We start from the raw sequence: 25,543 nt of genomic DNA on the forward strand, positions 1-25,543 counted from the left end.
AAGATTTGAAGAAACGAAGTTCTTTGACATCTTTTATATTTAGACATTTTGTCATATAAAATGTTAGATGCAAAAAGTTGTTGAACATTACCCTATGGTATGTATACGTTACTACTATTAATGCATTCCCTGTGTATATAATAGGGGTACATAGACTTGAGTGTACTTATCGTAATTTGTATATCCCCAATTATTTTGGTTTTTCTTTTCAAAACCTGAAAAGCTCATAAAGTTCTAATCACAAAATAGACATTTTAACGAGTAATAACCATCAATTTGCATGGCATACCTTAAGTTACAGAAGTTACAGGTCAACTCATCGCCCTGAAGGAGTCATTGCTATTGGTAAATTTGTATTGTATTACAGGGTGTGATTTCGAACCCCCATTATCGTAGGATATAGATATATATATATTTCTGAAATTATTCATTTGCGACGGGAACGAGTGCCATTTTCGAAGAGAGCGTAATTTTTTCTATAAGTAAAAGTAGTTTTTTTTTTCCTAGGTTACATTGCCCTGTAAAACACTACAATAATACCGGTAAGGCAGAATTTGAATGCATGAGGTAGGCAATACAGGTCTTTGGTAGCCTACCAGGCAAGGCAGACTTTGAATGCACGAGGTAAGCAATGCAGGTCAATGGGTAGCCTACCAGGTAAGGCAGACTTTGAATGCACGAGGTAGGCAATGCAGGTCAATGGGTAGCCTACCAGGTAAGGCAGACTTTGAATGCACGAGGTAGGCAATGCAGGTCAATGGGTAGCCTACCAGGTAAGGCAGACTTTGAATGCACGAGGTAGGCAATGCAGGTCAATGGGTAGCCTACCAGGTAAGGCAGACTTTGAATGCTTAAGGTAGGCAATACTGGTCATACGGTAGCCTACCAGGTAAGGCAGACTTTGCATTAGGTAGGCAATGCAGGTCATTGGTAGCCTACCAGGTAAGGCAGACTTTGAATGCACGAGGTAAGCAATGCAGGTCAATGGGTAGCCTACCAGGTAAGGCAGACTTTGAATGCTTAAGGTAGGCAATACTGGTCATACGGTAGCCTACCAGGTAAGGCAGACTTTGCATTAGGTAGGCAATGCAGGTCATTGGTAGCCTACCAGGTAAGGCAGGCTTTGAATGCACGAGGTAGGCAATGCAGGTCATACGGGTAGCCTACCAGGTAAGGCAGGCTTTGAATGCACGAGGTAGGCAATGCAGGTCATACGGGTAGCCTACCAGGTAAGGCAGGCTTTGAATGCACGAGGTAGGCAATGCAGGTCATACGGGTAGCCTACCAGGTAAGGCAGACTTTGAATGCACGAGGTAGGCAATGCAAGTCATACGGGTAGCCTACCAGGTAAGGCAGACTTTGAATGCACGAGGTAGGCAATGCAGGTCAATGGGTAGCCTACCAGATAAGGCAGACTTTGAATGCACGAGGTAGGCTAGTCTGTACCATAACAAATTTACGCAAAAGTATTATAAAGTTTTTATTAAATTCTGTGGGATATTTTCTTATATGTTATTTTACCGTAATTGATTGTTATTTATAAAGAAAGTTATTTTAATAGTATATAATTCAAAGAATTTGGATAGTTTGTAGAAAAGTGGACGCACCCACCAACTAATCCTAGGAGAGTTTACTGGGATTTGCAGCCGTAAGGACACGTTGACGTAGCTGAGTTTACGATGGGGTTTAGGTCATGTCTTTTTATATCTGGAAATACAATTAAATTTACCGTTCTCCAATACAAAATCATCCTAGGTCTGTTCTCAGCATAATAATAAAAATTACCTTTTATCATAGTTATGGTCAGACAAAAGAAAGCTTTTTGTACCATAAAACAGGTGTTGCCTATGAAAAAATGTTAATTTTCTCTGAAAATGACACTTAATTATCTCGTCAATAATAATCAAGGTGGTTAACGTGCGCAGCTCAGCATTTACCGTTTGCCAGTACATAGGAGCTTGATGTTTTTCTTTTTCTGTGAGCGCAAGGCGAAGCAAAAACCATTAGATTTCTATAAAATATCCCTGTTATTAGACATTCTAACGGGTTTTAGGTTTATTTGCTGTTGAAATGAAGGTCAAATTCAGTGAAAGCACGTTATTTTCTACAAGGAAAATTATTTTTTTCTGTTCAAAGTGTTGTTCTGTCTGTACAGTAACTATAATTTTATCCAATTATTATTATTATTATTATTATTACTATCCAAGCTACAACCCTAGTTGGAAAAGCAAGATGCTATAAGCCCAGGGGCTCCAACAGGGAAAAATAGCCCAGTGAGGAAAGGAAATAAGGAAATAAATAAATGAAGAGAACAAATTAACAATAAATCATTCTAAAAACAGTAACAACGTCAAAACAGACATGTCATATATAAACTATTAACAACATCAAAAACAAATATGACATAAATAAACTATAAAAGACTCATGTCCGCCTGGTCAACAAAAAAGCATTTGCTCCAACTTTGAACTTTTGAAGTTCTACTGATTCAACCACCCGATTGGTAACAGTTGGAATAAAACTTCTAGAGAACTGCGTAGTATTGAGCTTCGTGATGGAAAAGGCCCGGCTATTAGAATTAACTGCCTGCCTAGTATTACGAACAGGATAGAATTGTCCAGGGAGATCTGAATGTAAAGGATGGTCAGAGTTATGAAAAATCTTATGCAACATGCATAATGAACTAATTGAACGACGGTGCCAGAGATTAATATCTAGATCAGGAATAAGAAATTTAATAGACCGTAAGTTTCTGTCCAACAAATTAAGATGAGAATCAGCAGCTGAAGACCAGACAGGAGAACAATACTCAAAACAAGGTAGAATGAAAGAATTAAAACACTTCTTCAGAATAGATTGATCACCGAAAATCTTGAAAGACTTTCTCAATAAGCCTATTTTTTGTGCAATTGAAGAAGACACAGACCTTATATGTTTCTCAAAAGTAAATTTACTGTCGAGAATCACACCTAAAATTTTGAAAGAGTCATACATATTTAAAGAAACATTATCAATACTGAGATCCGGATGTTGAGGAGCCACCGTCCTTGACCTACTTACAATCATACTTTGAGTTTTGTTAGGATTCAACTTCATACCCCATAATTTGCACCATGCACTAATTCTAGCTAAATCTCTATTAAGGGATTCTCCAACCCTAGATCTACATTCAGGGGATGGAATTGATGCAAAGAGAGTAGCATCATCTGCATATGCAACAAGCTTGTTTTCTAGGCCAAACCACATGTCATGTGTATATAGTATGAAAAGTAATGGGCCAAGAACACTACCCTGTGGAACACCGGATATCATATTTCTATAATCACTATGGTGCCCATCAACAACAACTCTTTGAGATCTATTACTTAAAAAATCAATAATAATGCTAAGAAACGACCCACCCACTGCCAACTGTTTCAGTTTGAAAACAAGGGCCTCATGATTAACACGGTCAAAGGCAGCACTAAAATCAAGGCCAATCATACGAACTTCCCAACCACAATCAAGGGATTTCTGTACAGCATTGGAGATTGTAAGAAGGGCATCACACGCTCCAAGGCCTTTACGAAAACCAAATTGCAAACTAGGGAGTAGATGATTACCTTCAGCAAACCTATTAAGACGTTTTGCCAGAAGACGTTCAAAAACTTTAGATAATATGGGAGTTATGGAAATTGGCCGGTAATCAGTGGGACTTGAGCTACCACAAACACATTTACATAGAGGAGTAACATTACCAATTCTCCAACTAGTGCTAAAAGCTCCTCTTCTTGCTAACTTGCGCAAAATAACAGATAACTTTGGAGCTAAGAAATCTGCTGTCTTTATAAAAAACAAAGGAAAAATACCATTTGGGTCTACACCTCCATAAGCATCAAGGTCCATCAACAGAGCTTTAATCTCACGAGATCGAAAAGCTAAACTAGTTAGTTTAGCCTCAGGAAAACAGGAATGAGGAAGTTCAAGTTTTTCATTACTCTGTTTACTGTCAAAAACATCAGCCAAAAGGGTTGCCTTTTCCTTTGGACAGTGAGTGACTGAGCCATCTGGTTTAAGTAAAGGAGGAACTGTTGCATCTACACCAAAGAGTGCAGATTTAAGGGTAGACCACCATTTATGTTCCTGAGTTGTACCAGAAAGTGTTTCTTTTATGGTTAAATTGTACTCCTTTTCAGTTGAGGCATAAACTCTCTGAGCAAAAGCTCGAAGCTGAGTATAGTTGTTCCAGGTCAAATCTGATCTGTTACCCTTCCAAAGATGATAGGCCTCCTGTTTCTCCAAATATTGATTGACCTATTGAAAGGAGTCTAATGAAGTAGCATTTTGGCAAAACATGCGATAAAACATATTAGGTATATTCTAATAGTCTTTCAGACTAGAACCAATGCAAATTTAATGCCTATTTTGCATTTCATATGCTTTTCGAAGCCACTCTTGGTAATTTAGAAGTTTTTGGCCTCTTTGAGTATGAAAGGCTAGACTAGACTGAAGTCTCATTATCGAGTGAGTCAGTCGAGAGTCACTATTATTAACGGAATAAAGAGATTTACGAAGTACAAGTTGATCAAAATTTAGCAAAAGCTTGCAATAATTTGACCGGGCAATAGTGTGCAAATCGGATAAGATTATGTTCTAAACTACGCTTTGTGTATTTAATGCCCATTGCTAATTGTGTTTGCTCTTGTGCTGGAGTCACCCGTTAAAATATGTACAGCTATTGCTTACGAGACAGTGTATTTGGGAAAAACATTGTATGATCCTGCTCTTGGCACAGTTCAGTTCAATTGGCGGATGGAGGGATCGCCTTTTCATCGGCACCTCTTTAGTTTTCTTCTTTATTTTAGTTAAACTAAAGAAGAAGGAGAGGTCTAACTGGTGAGGGACCTATGGTCGTGGTTCTTACACGCCCCAGTTACTATACCGACACTCATTTAGAGTGAGCGAGCTGGGTTTATTCCTAGCATTCCATTCATCTTTTTTCTCTGGTATATTTAGCAGTATTCATGCCTTAGAAATTGTGCTCTAAGGAGCATTTCACTGGGCGACATAGGTTCCTCGCCCAGAAATAGATTTTTCCTCCGTCAAAATCCCTTTCTTTTCTTTTTTCTATTTTTTCTTCCATAAACAGAACATTTCCTATTATCTTCTTTTCCTCTTCGTATGGTTGCTGCAGTTCTTTTATTTTCCTTCTCTCGTTACTGATGTCTGGACAGTAAAGTATGAATACAAATGGACATATTTGCGAGACACTTTGCATTTTTAGAGTTTTCTAGCTACGACCATAGGTTTGGGGAGATGTAATGATTACACTACCTTGAATATATACAGTTGTATTACTGTGGTATACTTGAATTTATTTTAATTGTTACCATCATAATCATTAAAATGTAATCAGTTTCTGGCATTGGGCCGCAACAAATCCTCGAAAAGAGAAATCACAGGATTATGTTGCGATGTGGGTTGGCCTGCCTAAGGAAGTTTGCCCTGGGTATGACGACTGGAAATCTTTTTCCTTTTGATAAAAATTGAGAGCATCTGAACCCGCAGCATTCAGAGTCATATGACGAGTATTAAGAAAAGGATAAGACATGAGAAAGAGTTGCACTAGTTTAAATACGACAAGAAAGTTTTATGTAATTTTGATATTCCAATAATCAGTTGTATGAGATCATTTTTGGAGGTTTTGAGGTACATTATGCTGAGCAGTTTTTATGCCAGTCATGAATTATCTGTTTGCCACTCTGAACTTGCATTGCCCAGTCTTTTTCTGTTTTAGGATCCCCAGAGTGCGGGGACAGCTGCCACGTCGCAAGGTTTGGAGGGCCTTCAGACATGCACATTTCCTCCGTTTGCTCTCCTCAAGTCAGTTTTCAGCGAAGGGAGGAAACCCTATATCCTGTCTTGACCCTCATCGGTCCCTTTTGGCCAGAGAACGATGGGTTACCAGAGACCAGATCTACCAAAAAAACGAACTCAATTTTCATCTTCTCCATCAGGGACTCCACAGGCTTCAGCTTCATGGCCGGAGACTTTCAGGAGGTCCTCCAGACAGGAAGGCTTTTCGTCTGAATCTCGAGTTAATTATCCCTAGTTAGGCGATGTTCTATGTGTCAAGTTAATCAAGCCAAATGAACAGTTATTAGCTGCTCGGGCCAGACAAAACGTCATTCCTCCTCTAGATCTTTCTTGACTAAAATTGCTGATTTCTTGGGCTACCTTCTCAGAGATAGAGTTTTGTCTCACCCATGCATCAAAGGTTGCTTGATGCTTTCTTATGTCATCAAGGCAAAACTTCCTGAGATGTCTACCTCTCATATTCTTTGAGAACTTATACGATCCTTCTCTATTGCCCGTTCGAGAGCACAGTTGTCCCCCCATCTGGGAAACGTTTATAAGGTGATGGTGCCTATTAGAACGTTCTTGTCCAAGACCCTCTTAGTCTTCTTAGCTATGGCCAAGAGGGTGGGTAAAATTCAAGCTATTTTGTGTTAGGTAGCCAGTTCTGGCCGGGATTTGACTTTGTTGTATCTTCCAGAGTTTTTGGGTAAGGTAGAGTCAATGTCACACACTCTTCTAAGGTCTTTTCCATTGAAATCGCCGTTAAACTTTGTTGGTAATCTGGAAGATGAGTTGTTACTCTGCCCAGGGAGAGCCCTTTCAGTATACTTGCTCGGGTAAGCCGATATTCCTGGTTGTCCTCGTCAATTTGTTTTGTCTCTCGGCTACCTTTAAAACCATTATACAAGAATGCGATTTCCTTCTCTCTGAGAGACTTGATAGTCAGGACTGGGGAATTAGGGTCTCTGAAGGCCAGTTCCCAAGAGCCCACAGTATCCGATCTGTTTGCAATCGCTCACTTACACAGAAGCACCGCCTTTGCTGTTCGCAATTGTGCACTCATAAGTCAGTTTCCTCACCACTTTTGCTGTTCGCAGTTGTGCACTCATAAGTCAGTTTCCTCACCACTTTTGCTGTTCACAATTGTGCACTCATGAGTCAGTTTCCTCACCACTTTTGCTGTTCGCAATTGTGCACTCATAAGTCAGTTTCCTCACCACTTTTGCTGTTCGCAATTGTGCACTCATAAGTCAGTTTCCTCACCACTTTTGCTGTTCGCAATTGTGCACTCATGAGTCAGTTTCCTCACCACTTTTGCTGTTCGCAATTGTGCACTCATAAGTCAGTTTCCTCACCACTTTTGCTGTTCGCAGTTGTGCACTCATAAGTCAGTTTCCTCACCACTTTTGCTGTTCGCAATTGTGCACTCATAAGTCAGTTTCCTCACCACTTTTGCTGTTCGCAATTGTGCACTCATGAGTCAGTTTCCTCACCACTTTTGCTGTTCGCAGTTGTGCACTCATAAGTCAGTTTCCTCACCACTTTTGCTGTTTGCAATTGTGCACTCATAAGGCAGTTTCCTCACCACTTTTGCTGTTCGCAATTGTGCACTCATAAGGCAGTTTCCTCACCACTTTTGCTGTTTGCAGTTGTGCACTCATAAGTCAGTTTCCTCACCACTTTTGCTGTTCGCAATTGTGCACTCATGAGTCAGTTTCCTCACCACTTTTGCTGTTCGCAATTGTGCACTCATGAGTCAGTTTCCTCACCACTTTTGCTGTTCGCAATTGTGCACTCATAAGGCAGTTTCCTCACCACTTTTGCTGTTCGCAATTGTGCACTCATAAGGCAGTTTCCTCACCACTTTTGCTGTTCGCAATTGTGCACTCATAAGGCAGTTTCCTCACCAATTTTGCTGTTCGCAATTGTGCACTCATGAGTCAGTTTCCTCACCACTTTTGCTGTTCGCAATTGTGCACTCATGAGTCAGTTTCCTCACCACTTTTGCTGTTCGCAATTGTGCACTCATAAGGCAGTTTCCTCTCATCTCTTCACAGTCGAGTGCTCCTACTTGAGTGCCAACGCATCGGATCATGCACCTCTAATTGAGCCCCACCTCACCTGCTCGTGATTGTCTGTCCTTAAAGGAGTGCCATCGCACTCAAACATCTGCAATATCACCCCATCACATACCCTCAATTGCTCACACCTGCGGGAGTGCTACCTCACCTGCTAGGATTCCCGCGCCATCTAGCCCATTTTCGATTGCTCACCACCTCACTTGCTCGCCTCAACCACCCGGCAAGTTCTAGGCGAAGATCAGCAGTTATTCAGTGTACCGGCTAAGGGGTGGGGCGTCCCTGCAATCCTTCAGTAACTACCGACACCTCGCTATGAATTTCAACAGCTAATCTGAAAGCATACTCTATCTAAAGACTCTGGTTTTTATAGGTAGGAAAAATGCAATTATTTTAAATATTTCTGATTTTATTAATTTAGATTTAAATCCATTGATAAAAGAAGTCTAATCAGATTTGAACTTCATCAAAGTCCTAAACAGCATATTTGCTTACCCTGTTATATTTTTTTTTCAGCTCGCTCTGCTTTTAAGGAGTATTTAGAAGCAAAGAAGGCAGTGTTTTGTCCATCCACAAACAGCTTAGTCACTACACGCAATGGAAGACATGATGGAAGTCTCGCTTCAAGAAGGAGTCCTTACGCAATGTAGGTATATTTAATTTGTTAATACCTTTCCTATATTATCCCTTTTACCCCCAAAGGACGTACTGGTACGTTTCACAAAAGCCATCCCTTTACCTCCATGGACGTACCGGTACGTCCTTGCAAAAAATGCTATAAAATTTTTTTTTTCATATTTTTGATAATTTTTTTGAGAAAATTCAGGCATTTTCCAAGAGAATGAGACCAACCTGACCTCTCTATGACAAAAATTAAGGCTGTTAGAGCAATTAAAAAAAAATATACTGCAAAATGTGCTGGGAAAAAAATAACCCCTTGGGGGTTAAGGGTTGGAAATTTCCAAATAGCCTGGGGGTAAAAGGGTTAAAAGAAATCTCAAACAGTGTTTTGTAGCTGTACAGTGCAGTTTTGTAAATGTGCTCGTAGTATTGTAAATTGGGAGTCTGTGTCCATCAAAAATACAGTATGACTAGAGCCTTTTGCTTTGCTAGAATTTAGCACCCAAGTTAGGAAAACATTTCATGTTTGAGATATGAAACCATCAACTTTACCAGTAATATTTTGCCTGAGAAGCAGAATACTTAGTCTAAAAATGGGTCTTTAGGTTTCATGAATATTGAAGTGCGTGATGGCAAATTTCTGTACGAGATTTTCCTATCTGGAAGAACTTATTTTGTTCTTTATAGAATGGTTTAAAGAATATGTAGGCTGCAGTAGGGCTGACCTGGAGTATTTTTTTCCATAAACGAATGGTGAAAATTTGATTGAGGGTAAAGAAATTGGACAGCCGTTAGGTTAGTATATAGGCCAAAGAGATTTGGTATGAAGTAAAGCAATGCCCCTGGGGCTCAAAGAACTCTCCATCTCATGAGAGTCTTTGGGCTTATGGCATCCTGTTTTTCCAACTAGGCTTGTAGCTTAGATAGTAATAATGATAACAACAATATTATTATTATTATTAATGTTTGGAAGATTGAAAGACGTGCACGTGTTTAGGGGTATGGCTAACGGTATGTCTGATCATTTTTTGGTGGAAGGAAAATTGGTTGTAGCAAAAGAGTGGGGGAATAGAGTAGGTGGATGTAAAAGGGAGCTAGTGAGGGTTGAAGAGCTAATAAAACCTGGGGTAAAAAGTAAATATCAGGAAAGGTTGAAAATGGCATATGACGAGGTGAGAGTAAGAGAAACTGGTAATTTAGAGGAGGAGTGGAAGTTAGCAAAAGAAAATTTTGTGGCTGTACAGTGCAGTTTTGTAAATGTGTTCGTAGTTTATTTGTAAATTGGGAGTCTAAGTGTCCATCGAAAATACAGTATGACTATAGCCTTTTGTTTTGCTAGAATTTAGCACCCAAGTTAGGAAAACATTTCATGTTTGAGATATGAAACTATCAACTTTACCAGTAATATTTTGCCTGAGAAGCAGAATACTTAGTCTAAAAATGGGTCTTTAGGTTTCATGGATATTGAAGTGCGTGATGGCAAATTTCTGTACGAGATTTTCCTATCTGGAAGAACTTATTTTGTTCTTTATAGAATGGTTTAAAGAATATGTAGGCTGCAGTAGGGCTGACCTGGAGTATTTTTTTCCATAAACGAATGGTGAAAATTTGATTGAGGGTAAAGAAATTGGACAGCCGTTAGGTTAGTATATAGGCCAAAGAGATTTGGTATGAAGTAAAGCAATGCCCCTGGGGCTCAAAGAACTCTCCATCTCATGAGAGTCTTTGGGCTTATGGCATCCTGTTTTTCCAACTAGGGTTGTAGCTTAGATAGTAATAATGATAACAACAATATTATTATTATTATTAATGTTTGGAAGATTGAAAGACGTGCACGTGTTTAGGGGTATGGCTAACGGTATGTCTGATCATTTTTTGGTGGAAGGAAAATTGGTTGTAGCAAAAGAGTGGGGGAATAGAGTAGGTGGATGTAAAAGGGAGCTAGTGAGGGTTGAAGAGCTAATAAAACCTGGGGTAAAAAGTAAATATCAGGAAAGGTTGAAAATGGCATATGACGAGGTGAGAGTAAGAGAAACTGGTAATTTAGAGGAGGAGTGGAAGTTGGCAAAAGAAAATTTTTCAATATTAAACTTAGCCGGTGATTATATAAGCTGCAACTCTGTTGCTCGACAGAAAACTCTACGTTAAAAATCCGCCAGCGATCGCTATACAGGTAGGGGGTGTACATCAACAGCGCCATCTGTCGGGCAGGTACAGTACTCAGTACTCAATGTAAACACAGAACTCAATTTTCTCTCTGTCGGGCTACCGGCAAGACCTACTAATTCGCTGTTGTTAACTGGATTTGTTTTCACAACTATTTGGTGAAGTACACTATTCTAGTTTTGAGTTTTTTCCTTTAGTCAAATAACATGTTTTTTTTTGACGATATATAATTGGGCTCTTCTCTTAGGTGCGAAATCAAGAGAGAAAGAGAGAGAGAGATAGAGACGGAGGGAGAGAGAGGAGAGAAAACGTTCCGTTCAAGCGGGTAACGTTGTTCTCGTGTTACTCACGTCCCTAGTCGCTGTACGGGGAGGAAGGATAAAACGTTTTTAGGTTTTTATTCTCGTCCCCAGGCTATGTGCGGTGAGAGATTGAAAACGTAGTTATATGAACTAGTGTTTAGTCTCTTTCCCAGCCACTGATTTTTCTTTTTATCTTAAATATGTTTTCTGTTTTTTGCTGGTATTATGAGCTTGCATTATACGACTAATTTCGCAATTACTACCTTTTAATGAAGGGTAGAATTGCGTGTTTCAGGTAGAAATTAGTGCAAAACAGAAAATCGAAGTGATAAAGTGATATGCGCAAAGTGTTACAGTGTTGCGTCCGAGGCGCAAAGTGTTACAGTGTTGCGTCCGAGGGTTCGTCTGTTCGTGCCTGTCGTTCACCTAGCCCGGGACCTCTTACAAGCTCCCAAGCCCAGGGGAGAAGTAATGTCAAACGACTTATGGGTTCGAGAGGCCTTGACCAACGAACAGACGTTTTCCCTCTATGGTATTGGGTGTATCTTACCAAGATCTCCCCTACCATAAGACGAGAGAGACGTTGTTTCTTCTCGCCATCCGTAGGCTTTTCGCATAAGAAACCTGTCAAAGTGTTGCAGTCACAGACAAGGTTTCGTAGCCCTTAAGCGAAAGTCAGTCCTTTCAGGACAGGTCCAGCGTCCTGGTTACAGCCATTAGGACAGCTCTGACCCTATGCAGTCATCGGATAACTACTCGCCGCCTAACAAAAGCTTAACACAGACTCCGAGAGTCTTTTTTTGTAGGCAAAGTGTTGCGGTCACAGACGTTACCCTCGTCTATTACCACGACCATTTCCGTTGATCCTTAAGGGGTTGTATGGCAAAACATGCAGTATAAGCTTGCCTCCCTTCTGGAAGACCATTCTGCCAATTAGTGCATTGAGTCTAGCCGTTTATCTCATCGATATCCTGGCTTTCAGCCAACCTAACGTTCCTTTGTGCTTACTGTTGACGTTGGCGTAGCTTAGTCACGTCAGTCAGGTTGTTTAGAACCACACTCGATGCGGTCTCGTGTGGTTTTTCAGCCGCATTTGGACGTTAGGCCACTGGCTGATGCTCCTGTTGACGTTCAAGACGTTCACTAACAATCGGAGTTGACTTGTTTTGACGCTGTGTGATCATGATGATTATTTTTTTAAGGATCTTCGTCCGGATCTTTTTGTAACTGCTGCTCCTCGTTCGCCTAAACGTCAGAGCTTACACTAGGCCTAGCTACTTCCAAGCCGTTGTTTTTAAGCTAGTGCTCTCTCGCTCTCCTAGAGAGCGTTACATTGGCTAGGCGACTGGTTCTTTCACCAGGAGGAGTTTGGGGGATACAGCCTTTGCTTTCCCTTCTTTTAAACTGGTTTATAGAGCGAGAGTCTGATATTACACGAGAGAAGTTCTCGGCTTGGGAGATCATGCCTCTGCCCAGATAGACTTCTCAATTCTGGTAGACTCTCCCTGGCGCTTAGCCAGGAGACGCTCCAAGTTGTTTACAGGTCAACTTCTCAGCTGTTGTCGAGCCTTTGAAGTTTTGCTGTACTATTATGTCACGCATAACAAGGCTTTCAGGGATGGTAAACGGTTCCGCCTCAGTCGCTAACCCCGTCTGTTGCCACACCTGCTCCCGTAGACCCTAAATGGGCTTTGCTGCAAGACATGCAGTCCAAGCTTGCGTCCTTGATAGAGGACTTAAATGCGGAGAAGAACCTTCTGGCCAACAACCTTCCTACCGGTCGGTTGTGCGCCCTGTTGACGCTGAGGTAACCTACTCGCGTCTGCCAGTTGAGGTGGTTCCTCCACCGATGCGACCCAGTGTGGGTTGCCAGCCGCACGTTGACGTTAAGCGACGCTCGGAGGTGGTTGTTGACGTTCAAGACGTTCAACAACCAGCAGAGGTGACTTGTTGTGACGCCGTGCGTCAACCTCAGCAACCTGGTAGGGTGTTGACTGCACAACCCAGACAGTTTCGGGTTGACGCTGTACTTCCTCGCGCTCCCATGGTTGTTGACAGTTCACAGACTGTGCAGCAGTTCCATGATATTGCGTCCGGCTCCGTCACGCATCCACCAGTGCGACCGGATTCAGCGAGTCAGACGTTACCCACTCCGTTGCCGTTTCCTCATCAGTTTCGGATGAGGAACCCTCTGATGAGGACGTTGCTGAACAAGACGATCAGCCCCCAGCCCTGCTATCCATCCAGAAGATGCTGAAGAAGGAACGCTGCTCAGTCAGGCTGTGGATGAGTCTGGTAGGGACGCTGTCATCCGTGGATCAATTTGTGTCACTAGGAAGACTACACCTCCGTCCTCTTCTATACCATCTAGCTTTTCACTGGAAAAAGGACAAGACGCTAGAAGCGGTCTCGATCCCGGTTTCCGAAAAGATAAAGTCTTGTCTGACTTGGTGAAAGGACTATATCAACCTAAGAGAGGGTCTTCCCCTGACTGTTCAGACTCCCAACCACGTTCTCTTCTCGGACGCATCGGACGTAGGCTGGGGTGCGACATTAGACGGTCGGGAATGCTCGGGATTATGGAACTCGAGTCAAAGGACAATGCATTTCAACTGCAAGGAGCTACTGGCAGTACGTCTGGCCTGGAAAGCTTCAGGTCTCTCCTTCAAGGCAAAGTGGTGGAGGTGAACTCGGACAACACCACGGCTTTGGCGTACATCTCCAAGCAAGGAGGGACCTACTCTCTGACGTTGTACGAGATCGCTAGGGACCTCCTCACCTGGTCAAAAGGTCTAGACATATCACTAGTAACGAGGTTCATCCAAGGCAACTTGAATGTCATGGCAGATTGTCTCAGTCGGAAGGGACAAATAATTCCAACAGAATGGACCCTCCACAAGGATGTATGCAAGAGACTTTGGGCCACCTGGGGCCAGCCAACCATAGATCTCTTCGCAACCTCGATGACCAAGAGGCTCCCAATATTTTGCTCACCAATCCCGGACCCAGCAGCAGTTCATATAGATGCCTTTCTCCTAGATTGGTCACATCTAGATCTATATGCATTCCCTCCGTTCAAGATTGTCAACAAGGTACTGCAGAAGTTCGCCTCTCACGAAGGGACAAGGTTGACGCTAGTTGCTTCCCTCTGGCCCGCGAGAGAATGGTTCACAGAGGTACTTCGATGGCTAGTAGACGTTCCCAGAACACTTCCCATAAGGGTGGACCTTCTACGTCAGCCACACGTAAAGAAGGTACTCCAAGGCCTCCACGCTCTTCGTATGACTGCCTTCAGACTATCGAAAGACTCTCGAGAGCTAGAGGCTTTTCGAAGGAGGCAGCCAGAGCGATTGCTAGAGCAAGGAGAACATCCACCCTTAGAGTCTACCAATCGAAGTGGGAAATCTTCCGTATCTGGTGCAAGTCAGTATCCGTATCCTCGACCAGTACCTCTGTAACTCAAATAGCTGACTTCCTCTTATTTCTGAGGAAAGAACGATCTCTTTCAGCTCCCTCTATCAAGGGTTACAGAAGCATGTTGGCATCAGTCTTCCGTCACAGAGGCTTAGATCTTTCCAACAATAAAGATCTACAGGACCTCCTTAAGTCTTTTGAGACCACGAAGGAGCGTCGTTTGGTTACACCTGGTTGGAATTTAGACGTGGTACTAAGATTCCTTATGTCAGACAGGTTCGAACCGCTACAATCAGCCTCCCTGAAAGATCTCACCTTAAAGACTCTTTTCCTGGTATGCTTAGCCACAGCTAAAAGAGTCAGTGAGATTCATGCCTTCAGCAAGAACATCGGATTCTCATCCAAAACAGCTACATGTTCTACAACTTGGTTTTCTAGCCAAAACGAGCTGCCTTCTCGGCCTTGGCCAATATCGTTCGATATTCCAAACTTATCGTATGGTTGGAAATGAACTAGAAAGAGTCTTATGCCCTGTAAGAGCTCTTAAGTTCTATTTAAAACGAACTAAACTTTTACGAGGCCCGTCTGAAGCTTTATGGTGTTCAGTTAAGAAACCATCTTTGCCTATGTCAAAGAATGCTTTATCCTATTTTATCAGACTGTTAATACGAGAAGCTCATTCCCATCTGAATGAGGAAGACCAAGCTTTGCTGAAGGTAAGGACACACGAAGTTAGAGCTGTCGCAACTTCCGTGGCCTTTAAACAAAATAGATCTCTGCAAAGTATAATCGACGCAACCTATTGGAAAAGCAAGTCAGTGTTCGCGTCTTTTTATCTTAAGAATTTCCAGTCTCTTTACGAGACCTGCTACACTCTGGGACCATTCGTAGCAACGAGTGCAGTAGTGGGTGAGGGCTCAACCACTACAATTCCCTAATTCCATAACCTTTTTAATCTTTCTCTTGAAATGTTTTATTATTGTTTTTGGGTTGTCCGGAAGGCTAAGAAGCCTTTCGCATCCTACTTGATTTGGCGGGTGGTCAAAGTCATTTCTTGAGAAGCGCCTAGATTAGAGGTTTTGATGAGGTCCTGTTGTATGGGTTGCAACCCTTGATACTTCAGCTCCTAGGGGTCGCTCAGCATCCTAAGAGGATCGCGAGGCTCCGTAAGGAAGACGTACTTTAAAAGGCAGAGTAATTTTTCAAGTCGACTTCCTTACCAGGTACTTATTTATTTTATGTTTGTTATTTTGAATAACTGCTAAAATGAAATAAAAAATCCTTAGCTCATAATAATGTAAACAATTATTGCTGGTCTCTACCCACCCCCCTGGGTGTGAATCAGCTTATATAATCACCGGCTAAGTTTAATATTGAAAAATGTTATTTTTATAATAAAATAAATTTTTCAATATACTTACCCGGTGATTATATATTAAAGGACCCTCCCTTCCTCCCCAATAGAGACGCAGTGGACCGAGGAGAAAATTGAGTTCTGTGTTTACATTGAGTACTGAGTACCTGCCCGACAGATGGCGTTGTTGATGTACACCCCCTACCTGTATAGCGATCGCTGGCGGATTTTTAACGTAGAGTTTTCTGTCGAGCAACAGAGTTGCAGCTTATATAATCACCGGGTAAGTATATTCAAAAATTTATTTTATTATAAAAATAACATTTTGTTGGGATTGCAAGTGATGTATATGGCAAGAAGGTTGTTGGAGGCAGCATGAGGAAGGGCAGTGAATGGTGGAATGAAGGAGTGAAGGTAAAAGTGGAAGAGAAAAAGAGGGCTTTTGAAGAATGGCTGCAGGGTAATAGTATAGAGAAGTATGAAAAATATAGAGAGAAAAAGGTGGAAGTAAAGCGCAAGGTACGTGAGGCAAAGAGGGCAGCTGACCTGAGGTGGGGTCAGGGACTGGGTCAGTCATATGAAGAGAATAAGAAGAAGTTTTGGAAAGAAGTGAAGAGAGTAAGAAAGGCCGGCACAAGAATTGAAGAGACAGTGAAAGATGGAAATGGAAGGTTGTTAAAATGAGAGGAGGCAAGGAAAAGGTGGGCGGAATATTTTGAAAGTTTGCTGAATGTTGAGGATGATAGGGAGGCAGAGATAATTGCTGTTCCAGGTGTTGAGGTGCCAGTGATGGGAGATGAGAATGAGAGAGAGATTACAATAGAGGAAGTGAGGAGAGCACTAGATGAAACGAGAGTAGGAAAAGCATCTGGTATGGATGGTGTGAAAGCTGAGATGTTGAAGGAAGGGGGTGTGACTGTAATTGAATGGTTGGTGAGATTGTTTAATGTGTGTTTTGTGTTGTCAATGGTACCAGTAGATTGGGTCTGTGCATGTATTGTACCACTATATAAGGGTAAGGGAGATGTGCATGAGTGTTGTAATTCAAGAGGTATTAGTTTGTTGAGTGTAGTTGGAAAAGTTTATGGTAGAGTACTGATTAATAGGATTAAGGATAAAACAGAGAATGCAATCTGGGAAGTACAGGGGGGTTTTAGAAGAGGTAGGGGTTGTATGAATCAGATTTTTACAGTTAGGCAGATATGTGAGAAATATTTAGCAAAAGGTAAGGAGGTGTATGTTGCGTTTGTGGATCTGGAGAAAGCATATGATAGAGTTGATAGGGAAGCAATGTGGAATGTGATGAGGTTATATGGAGTTGGTGGAAGGTTGTTGCAAGCAGTGAAAAGTTTCTACAAAGGTAGTAAAGCATGTGTTAGAATAGGAAATGAAGTGAGCGATTGGTTTCCGGTGAGAGTGGGGCTGAGACAGGGATGTGTGATGTCGCCGTGGTTGTTTAACTTGTATGTTGATGGAGTGGTGAGAGAGGTGAATGCTCGAGTGCTTGGACGAGGATTAAAACTGGTAGACGAGAATGATCATGAATGGGAGGTAAATCAGTTGTTGTTTGCGGATGATACTGTACTGGTAGCAGACACAGAAGAGAAGCTTGACCGACTAGTGACAGAATTTGGAAGGGTGTGTGAGAGAAGGAAGTTGAGAGTTAATGTGGGTAAGAGTAAGGTTATGAGATGTACGAGAAGGGAAGGTGGTGCAAGGTTGAATGTCATGTTGAATGGAGAGTTACTTGAGGAGGTGGATCAGTTTAAGTACTTGGGGTCTGTTGTTGCAGCAAATGGTGGAGTGGAAGCAGATGTACGTCAGAGAGTGAATGAAGGTTGCAAAGTGTTGGGGGCAGTTAAGGGAGTTGTAAAAAATAGAGGGTTGGGCATGAATGTAAAGAGAGTTCTATATGAGAAAGTGATTGTACCAACTGTGATGTATGGATCGGAGTTGTGGGGAATGAAAGTGATGGAGAGACAGAAATTGAATGTGTTTGAGATGAAGTGTCTGAGGAGTATGGCTGGTGTATCTCGAGTAGATAGGGTCAGGAACGAGGTGGTGAGGGTGAGAACGGGTGTAAGAAATGAGTTAGCGGCTAGAGTGGATATGAATGTGTTGAGGTGGTTTGGCCATGTTGAGAGAATGGAGAATGGCTGTCTGCTAAAGAAGGTGATGAATGCAAGAGTTGATGGGAGAAGTACAAGAGGAAGGCCAAGGTTTGGGTGGATGGATGGTGTGAAGAAAGCTCTGGGTGATAGGAGGATAGATGTGAGAGAGGCAAGAGAGCGTGCTAGAAATAGGAATGAATGGCGAGCGATTGTGACGCAGTTCCGGTAGGCCCTGCTGCTTCCTCCGGTGCCTTAGATGACCGCGGAGGTAGCAGCAGTAGGGGACTCAGCAGTATGAAGCTTCATCTGTGGTGGAAATGTGGGAGGTTGGGCTGTGGCACCCTAGCAGTACCAGCTGAACTCGGCTGAGTCCCTGGTTAGGCTGGAGGAACATGAGAGTAGAGGTCCCCTTTTTTGTTTTGTTCTTGTTGATGTCGGCTACCCCCCAAAATTGGGGGAAGTGCCTTTGGTATATGGATGGATTATTGTTAGTATTATTATTATTACGTGCTAAGCTACAACCCTAGTTGGAAAAGCAGGATGCTATAAGCCCAGGGGCTCCAACAGGGAAAATAGCCCAGTGAGGAAAGGAAACAAGGAAAAATAAGATATTTTAAGAACAGTAAATACATTGAAATAAATATTTCTTGTATAAAGTATAAAAACTTTAACAAAAGAAAAGGAAGAGAAACTAGATAGAACAGTGTGCCCGAGTGCACCCTCAAGCAAGAGAGAAATCTTATCGAGGATAGAAATTTCTGGTTCGAGAAAAAGCAGAATTCAAAGTTGACCTTAACGAGGAAGTAATTTTCTCTATTTTTGAATTGAAAGAAAATTAATTATTATTTTGAATCTTGCCCAGTGTTAGGAGCTTTGATATCCAAAGAAAATTTTTTTGAATATAGAATTTAATTATCGTATTTTTTCTCTTGCAGTCCTTTGGAAAGAAGTCAAAGATTGATTAACGAAGTTACACTTCTGGCGTCTATCGAATGCCAAGGAGTAGCACAGGAGTTACTTGTTTGGAAAAATACTTTAGTGTAGAGGAAGACTTTCCTGAGTTGAGTATATCGAGATGTCTTCCCGGGATTAGAGATATCACAGTGGGTAGGATGTAGAAGACATGTTTTTGGAATAACACTGATCCCAGTGGAACAACAAAAATCCACTTGAGATTAGTATGCCTAGTAAGTAGTGTGCATATTATTATTATTATTACTTGCTAAGCTACAACCCTAATTGGAAGAAGCAGGATGCTATAAGCCCAGGGGCTCCAACAAGGAAAATAGCTCAGTGAGGAAAGGAAACAAAGAAAAATAAAATATTCTAAGAAGAGCAATGAGATTAAGATGATAAGAGGAAGAAAATTAAGGTAGAATAGTATGCCCGAGTGTACCCATAAGCAAGAGAACTCGAACCCAAGACAGTGGAAGACCAATTTTACAGAGGCTATGGCGCTATCCATGATAAGAGAACAATGGTTTGATTTTGGAGTGGCCTTCTCCTAGAAGAGCTGCTTACCATAGCTAAAGAGTCTTTTCTGCCCTTATTATTATTATTATTATTATTACTATCCAAGCTACAACCCTAGTTGGAAAAGCAAGATGCTATAAGCCCAGGGGCTCCAACAGGGAAAAATAGCCCAGTGAGGAAAGGAAATAAGGAAATAAACAAACGAAGAGAACAAATTAACAATAAATCATTCTAAAATAAGAAACAACGTCAAAACAGACATGTCATTTAATAAACTATCAACAACATCAAAAACAAATACGTCTTAAATAAACTATATAAAGACTATATAGAGAAAAGTGGCCCCTGAACAATTACAGTGCAGTAAGAAGAATTGTTTGCTAATCTGCATTGTCGGGTGTATGAGGAGAGAAGAGGATGTGTAAGGAATAGGCCAAACTATTCGGTGTATGTGTTAGGCAAAGGGAAAATGAACCGTAACCAGAGAGAAGGATCCAATGTACTATTGTCTGGCCAGTCAAAAGACCCCATAACTCTCTAGCGGTAGTATCCCAACGGGCGGCTGGTGCCCTGGCCAACCTACTACCTACATAAGCTATACGCAACCACAGTGTTGCCTTTCTGTTTTCTGATCTCGTGTTTGTTTGCTACCTTCGATAGATATTTGGCGGCTCATAAAGCCTTTGGTTTTTTAATCGCCTTTATGATTTGAATTGCTGCCTGACACAATGGTTATCCTGTTTAGTATGTAATTTGTTAGTATGATACTTTTCTCATTTTGAACTCAGGTTTTTCATTCATTTTGGTTTGTATGAATAGATTTTAATTTATTTACCAAGTTGAACAGTTTCATGGGCTAGAGTTTTACCTTTCACTGGTTGCAAAAATTACTGTATGGTGATATATCTTTTTGCTGATAGATATAAAATAGTGTTTATTATCTAGTTACAATACTTTGTATGCTAGTAAGGTAGCGTAAATATTTTTACAACCTCTCCGTATATTCATGTTGCTTCTGTCTCGGAAAGTTTCGGCCTTTCATATTATCCGTGAAAGTCAAGAAAATGGGAAAAGGTTAACATTTTAGAAATTTTCTGGGCAAGTTTTGATTAACGTCTGCTTCTAGAGAAGCAAAACAAATATGAGGTGAGTATAGAAATAAGAAATTGTTTTTCTCATGCTTATCGTTACGCTAGTGCTGCAATTTATGCTATATCTTTGAATCTTACCTGGGGTTCATGTGCCAATCTTAACCCTTTTACCCCCAAAGGACGTACTGGTACGTTTCACAAAAGCCACAAAATGCTATAAAAAAAATTTTTTTTCATATTTTTGATAATTTTTTTAAAAAATTTAGGCATTTTCCAAGAGAATGAGACAAACCTGACCTCTCTATGACAAAAATTAAGACTGTTAGAGCAATTTTAAAAAAATATACTGCAAAATGTGCTTAAAAAAAAATAACCCTTTGGGGTTAGGAGTTGGAAAGTTCCAAATACCCTGGGGGTAAAAGGGTTAAAAAAGAAATTTGAAAATATAAAAGTCCAAGAATTTTTTCCTTATTACAATAGGCCTTTGCTCTCTCTGGCTGTTTAGATAGTCTGGTTTAAAAGTCGCTCATGAATGGCAGAGGCAAGGGACAGTGACATTGCCCTAGGAATTGGGACAATGCCCTAGAGACTGACCATATATTATATGATCAGCACCCAAGCCTCCTCTCCACCCAAGCTAGGACTAGGGAGGGCCAGGCAGTGGCTGCTGATGACTTAGCAGATAGACCTATAGGCTCCCCCAAACACCCCAAACTTAGCTCACAAGGATGATAAGGTTGCAGACACTAATGGCACTAACGAGTCTGAGTGGGACTCGAACCCCCGACTGGCAAACACCAGGCAGTGACGTTACCACTCAGGCCACAGCACTTTTGGTCTGTAACTTTAGTTTTGAGTACAGATTATCCCATTCATGCTTTCTTTTGGTTTTCTTTTTAATATGTCACGAATTTCATAGGTTGTGTTGTGATAGGCAACAGTTTTTTTATCCCTTTTTCTCTCTTTCCATATGGGGAAAACTATAAGGATGTTTTTCTTACCATTAATACACGTAACATAGTTTCTGTTATCATCATCAGTGTCATACAGTGAGAATACATGTTCACACGGAGCCAATGATACTGTTCCTTGGAATAGGAAGCCCACAAGTAGAAAATTGAAACCTTTGGAATTGTAACTTATTAGAAAATTACAGATAGGAAGGTAAACAGATCATCTTGCGGCAATATGGATTCTAGGACAGTTGGTAAACAGGGTTCAACATATGGTGATTATAGTTAGAGGACCTTGAAACAAGCAGTTGCATCTTAAACTTATGAAGAGCTTCAGGTTCTACGTCTTAACGGAAATCTTGTGCGCATTTGTGGCGTATTTAATAGAGGACCTTCGTCAATGGGCTGGTTTTTATCTTAATACCTTTTTAGAATAAAAATGGTGATGGTCTTCAAGAAAAAAAGAACACTAATTCCTAAATAGGTTCCATAGGTGATATGGAAATTCTGTTTTGTAGTACTTTATGACTTTAGAGAGAGTGGAAGTGGTTATATCCAAGTGCAGGTCAATTTTATAATGTGATATTATACATACATATACCAAGGCACTTCCCCCAATTTTGGGGGGTAGCCGACATCAAACAAGTGAAACAGAAAAGGGGACCTCTCCTCTCTACGTTCCTCCCATCCTGACAAGGGACTCAATCGAGTTCGGCTGGTACTGATATTATAACAAAAGGAATCCCACTTCGCACAGCTGTTTGTAAATGAAATGCCAGCTCAGTTTTCGTAGTTGTCTGAGGAAGGAATACCAGAATTGCTTTTTAAATTGTTTATAGAAGGAACATCAGAATTGACCCATTGCTCATAGAATGTATTACAAAATGATCACTGTTGTTTGGCTAATCCCAAAACACTGTCCTTTGTTAACCAGATATTCAGCTAAAAGGGAACAGAAAATGAACATTTGAAGGAAATGTGTCTTCCTCAAACCATGAGATGTCCTAGGGGATCCCTGATACATAGGGATAGAAGATCCATTGTCCGTTTGTAACTCCCTGATTGCTATATGAACTTTTCTAGACCTTGCATCCTGGGCGGTAGAAATTCAGTGTTGGATACCTTTGGAATTAGCAGGTATTAAGTATGAATACAGAGGAAACCATTGATGAGATTACAGTTGTGCTTGTTTAACTTGGGCAATCATATCGCAGGGGAAATTTTGATTCACTGATACTCAATTACATCTTTAAGAAAACAGAAAAAGAGTAGCAGGTTTTGATACAGTTAGCCACAACAACTGTTTCCCTACCCTTAGAAATAGTAAATGATAGATGATGGTATGAGGAGAAAGGATTCACCTTATTCCAAAATCTATCAATTAAATTTGATGGATCTTCATGCATGAATATGACAATCTTTCTCGAGGTGCTTATGTTACCGGGATATGAAGATACAGAATTTAATTGCTACAACCTCGGTTTTCCTTGAGAATGTTGGTTACATGTGGTGATAGGTCATATGAGGTGAAGATAACAGAAGATTGTAGAAGGGATGTCATTGTGGATATTTTTCAAAACCTTTCAGTAGTCGTACCTCTGTCATTGGAAGCGAGATGAACAAATATTTGCCATACTACTAGGAAGGTCCCATGAGTGCATGATGGTGTATGGAATTAGGATGGGTCATAACTAGAAATGACACAGAAATAACCATGAATTCATAAGAGCATAAAATGGCTGGAAGTTCTCCACGATATGAACTCGAGGAAACTGGAATGCTAGCTTCTGGTTTGAGGAATCGGTTGCAATTGTGGGGAATAAATAGATTATTAAGTCTTTTTGTAAGGTATTAATGAAGATTTGTGTTAGGTAAATGCAACATAGTTTCCCATATCTTCAGTAGTGATAGACAAGGCCTTCCTCCAAGTGATCGCTTCACCAAAGTCCATACATTTCAAAATTGTAAAGGTCTTGTTAGATCTCGTCATGAGTGTCATTATACGGAAGCCTTTAGTATTATGCTCACTCTTCTGAACCCTACAGGATAGAGCAAGTTTCCCTCTTTCTTTAACCCTTTTACCCCCAGGCTATTTGGAAATTTCCAACCCTTAACGCCCAGGGGGTTATATTTTTTCAAGCACATTTTGCAGTACTGTATATATTTTTTGAATTGCTCTAACAGCCTTAATCTTCATCATAGAGAGGTCAGGTTGGTCTCATTCTCTTGGAAAATGCCTGAGGTTTCTCAAAAAATTGTCAAATATTTGCAAAAAAAAATTTAAATAGCAGTTTTTTCCAAGGACGTACCGGTACGTCCATGGGGATAAAGGGATGAGTTTTGTGAAACGTACCAGTACGTCCTTTGGGGGTAAAAGGGTTAAAAGTTTGCCGTCTATTATGTCTCCGTTCACTCACAATTAATAACAACCACCAAACACGAATGCACAGACTGCGATAGATCCGACACCCACTGCTATTGGTAAATCGGAGCAACTTGGGTGTGTACGCTAAGATGTATCTAACAGTATGCATAAAGCCCCAGGAGCCAGCCAGACCAAACCTATTCTGACTTCGAAAATAAACGGGCCGATGAGGAACAAGCAATAGTTTTCTAACAATGACATAACCAACATACAACGAGTAGATAAGGGTGCGAATGAGCAACCCTAACATCGTCGTTGCAACGTTTCGCTACAAAAAAGTTGTTGATTTAATTTTCATGTCTATATTTCCGATAGGGAACTCCCACGGTGATTCATTCTCCTTAGTCAGACCCACTAAAGATTGGTACCTCTGCAGCTCTTCAATTTTTGAAGTGTGTATTCACGCCTTGGTTATACTTATCCCAATTTATTTCGTTATTTATTGGCTGGGAAATTCTGTCATGTGGCTTCATTTCTAAATACATGAAGAAAATTATGGCTTGTATACTATGAAACACTGATTCCTTACCAAGGTGTAACTATTGTGGTCCGCATTTAATTTAAACCTTTAGGATTTGAATCTAGATTATGGTTATCATATCCAAGATACAAAAGGGCGTAATGTAATTCATTGTACAGTACCGTACGTTATTGCCTTTTGAATGGAGAGTGTAATGCTTATCAAAGAATGTTAGAATTTTCAGTTATTATTATTCTGGACTTTACAACTTACATGATAGATTTCATATGAAATAAAGATGAATTGGCAGACAAGTTAAACTTTAAATAATTAAATGACCTGTTTGTATAAAGATTGATGCATTCAAAAGTTCAGAATTATGTAAATAAACTCAGAATTATTAAGGTATTATTAAAAATATGCAAGTTTAGTAATGTATATTGCTTTTAAATGTATGAAAAAGTCCACTTGTTGAATGGAATTTGAAATATATATAAAATGCTTATTTTAAAATCTCTCCACATCTGTATTATTTTAGAACATTCTTAAAAGCACTAGAATAATTTATTTTCTTTTCCAGATTATCGACGTGCGTAGGAAGTTGAAGACCGACATCACCGAAGATTAATCTTTCAAGAAACAATAGACGGTGCTGCTACATGACCAGTATCTTCTTCTTTCCCACTTCTATGTGGGGTCGATGTTTCTGGCCAGCGTTCTCCATCTACTTCTGTCCCATACTTCATCACCGGTTAATCCCTTTGATCGAAAGTCATCATTATAAATCTTTTATATTAATTCACTATGCGCATGAGTAATGCATGATGGCCCTAACGTTTGGTAATTCAATGGTAATTCTCAAGTTATTTTGAGAAAATGAGTTCTTACTTGCATGGAAGTTGTCCGTATTCTGCTCAATGACCGAGTGGTTATATTGCATGAACTATGATTGATTATAGGTATTAATTTATTCATTATTGATTGGTTTGTCCTTTCCTAGGATCCAGGTCTTTTAACCTAAAGTGTTCTGTTACTATCTCTAGTAATTTCTATCTATGTGTTCAAGTTGAAGAAGGATCCTTTTTGAAATTTTAAAAATGGCTTCCCCGGGTCCGTTTAGCTTTTTACTTTTAATATTTCCTGAGCCATACACAGATACTCGTCAACTTATGACCGTGACTACAACTAGTATGTCTGGCAATGTTGTTACGACATTGGTGAAAACGAGAAATTCAGAGCTTTAAATTGAGCTTTAAA

General features: G+C 40.6%; 1 protein-coding gene across 4 annotated transcripts; it reads left to right on the forward strand.

Annotated features, from left to right (window-relative positions):
* Positions 1–25,543, forward strand: LOC137637122 (uncharacterized). Of its 4 annotated transcripts, none has more exons than XR_011043406.1 (4): positions 1–97; positions 8,433–8,562; positions 18,820–19,071; positions 24,867–25,543. XR_011043406.1 is itself a non-coding variant. In XM_068369405.1 (4 exons), the coding sequence occupies exons 1-3, from the start codon at positions 1,364–1,366 to the stop codon at positions 18,926–18,928; spliced, it is 306 nt and encodes a 101-aa protein (XP_068225506.1). In that variant the 5' UTR covers positions 1,349–1,363; the 3' UTR covers positions 18,929–18,944; positions 24,867–25,543. The 4 variants fall into 4 exon arrangements, 1 of the variants encoding a protein (XP_068225506.1); XR_011043404.1 differs by lacking the exon at positions 1–97 and adding an exon at positions 1,349–1,430; XM_068369405.1 differs by lacking the exon at positions 1–97 and adding an exon at positions 1,349–1,430 and having other exon boundaries at positions 18,820–18,944.

This window comes from Palaemon carinicauda, unplaced genomic scaffold (assembly GCF_036898095.1).
Source record: "Palaemon carinicauda isolate YSFRI2023 unplaced genomic scaffold, ASM3689809v2 scaffold54, whole genome shotgun sequence".
Taxonomy (NCBI): Eukaryota; Metazoa; Arthropoda; class Malacostraca; order Decapoda; family Palaemonidae; genus Palaemon; species Palaemon carinicauda.

Coding starts and splice junctions, on each gene's coding strand:
- LOC137637122 (XM_068369405.1), top strand. CDS start 1,364: ATGCACGAGGTAGGCAATGCAGGTCAATGGGTAGCCTACCAGATAAGG. Junction 1,431..8,432: donor GCAGACTTTGAATGCACGAG/GTAGGCTAGTCT, acceptor TTTTTTTTTCAG/CTCGCTCTGCTTTTAAGGAG. Junction 8,563..18,819: donor AGAAGGAGTCCTTACGCAAT/GTAGGTATATTT, acceptor TTTCTCTTGCAG/TCCTTTGGAAAGAAGTCAAA.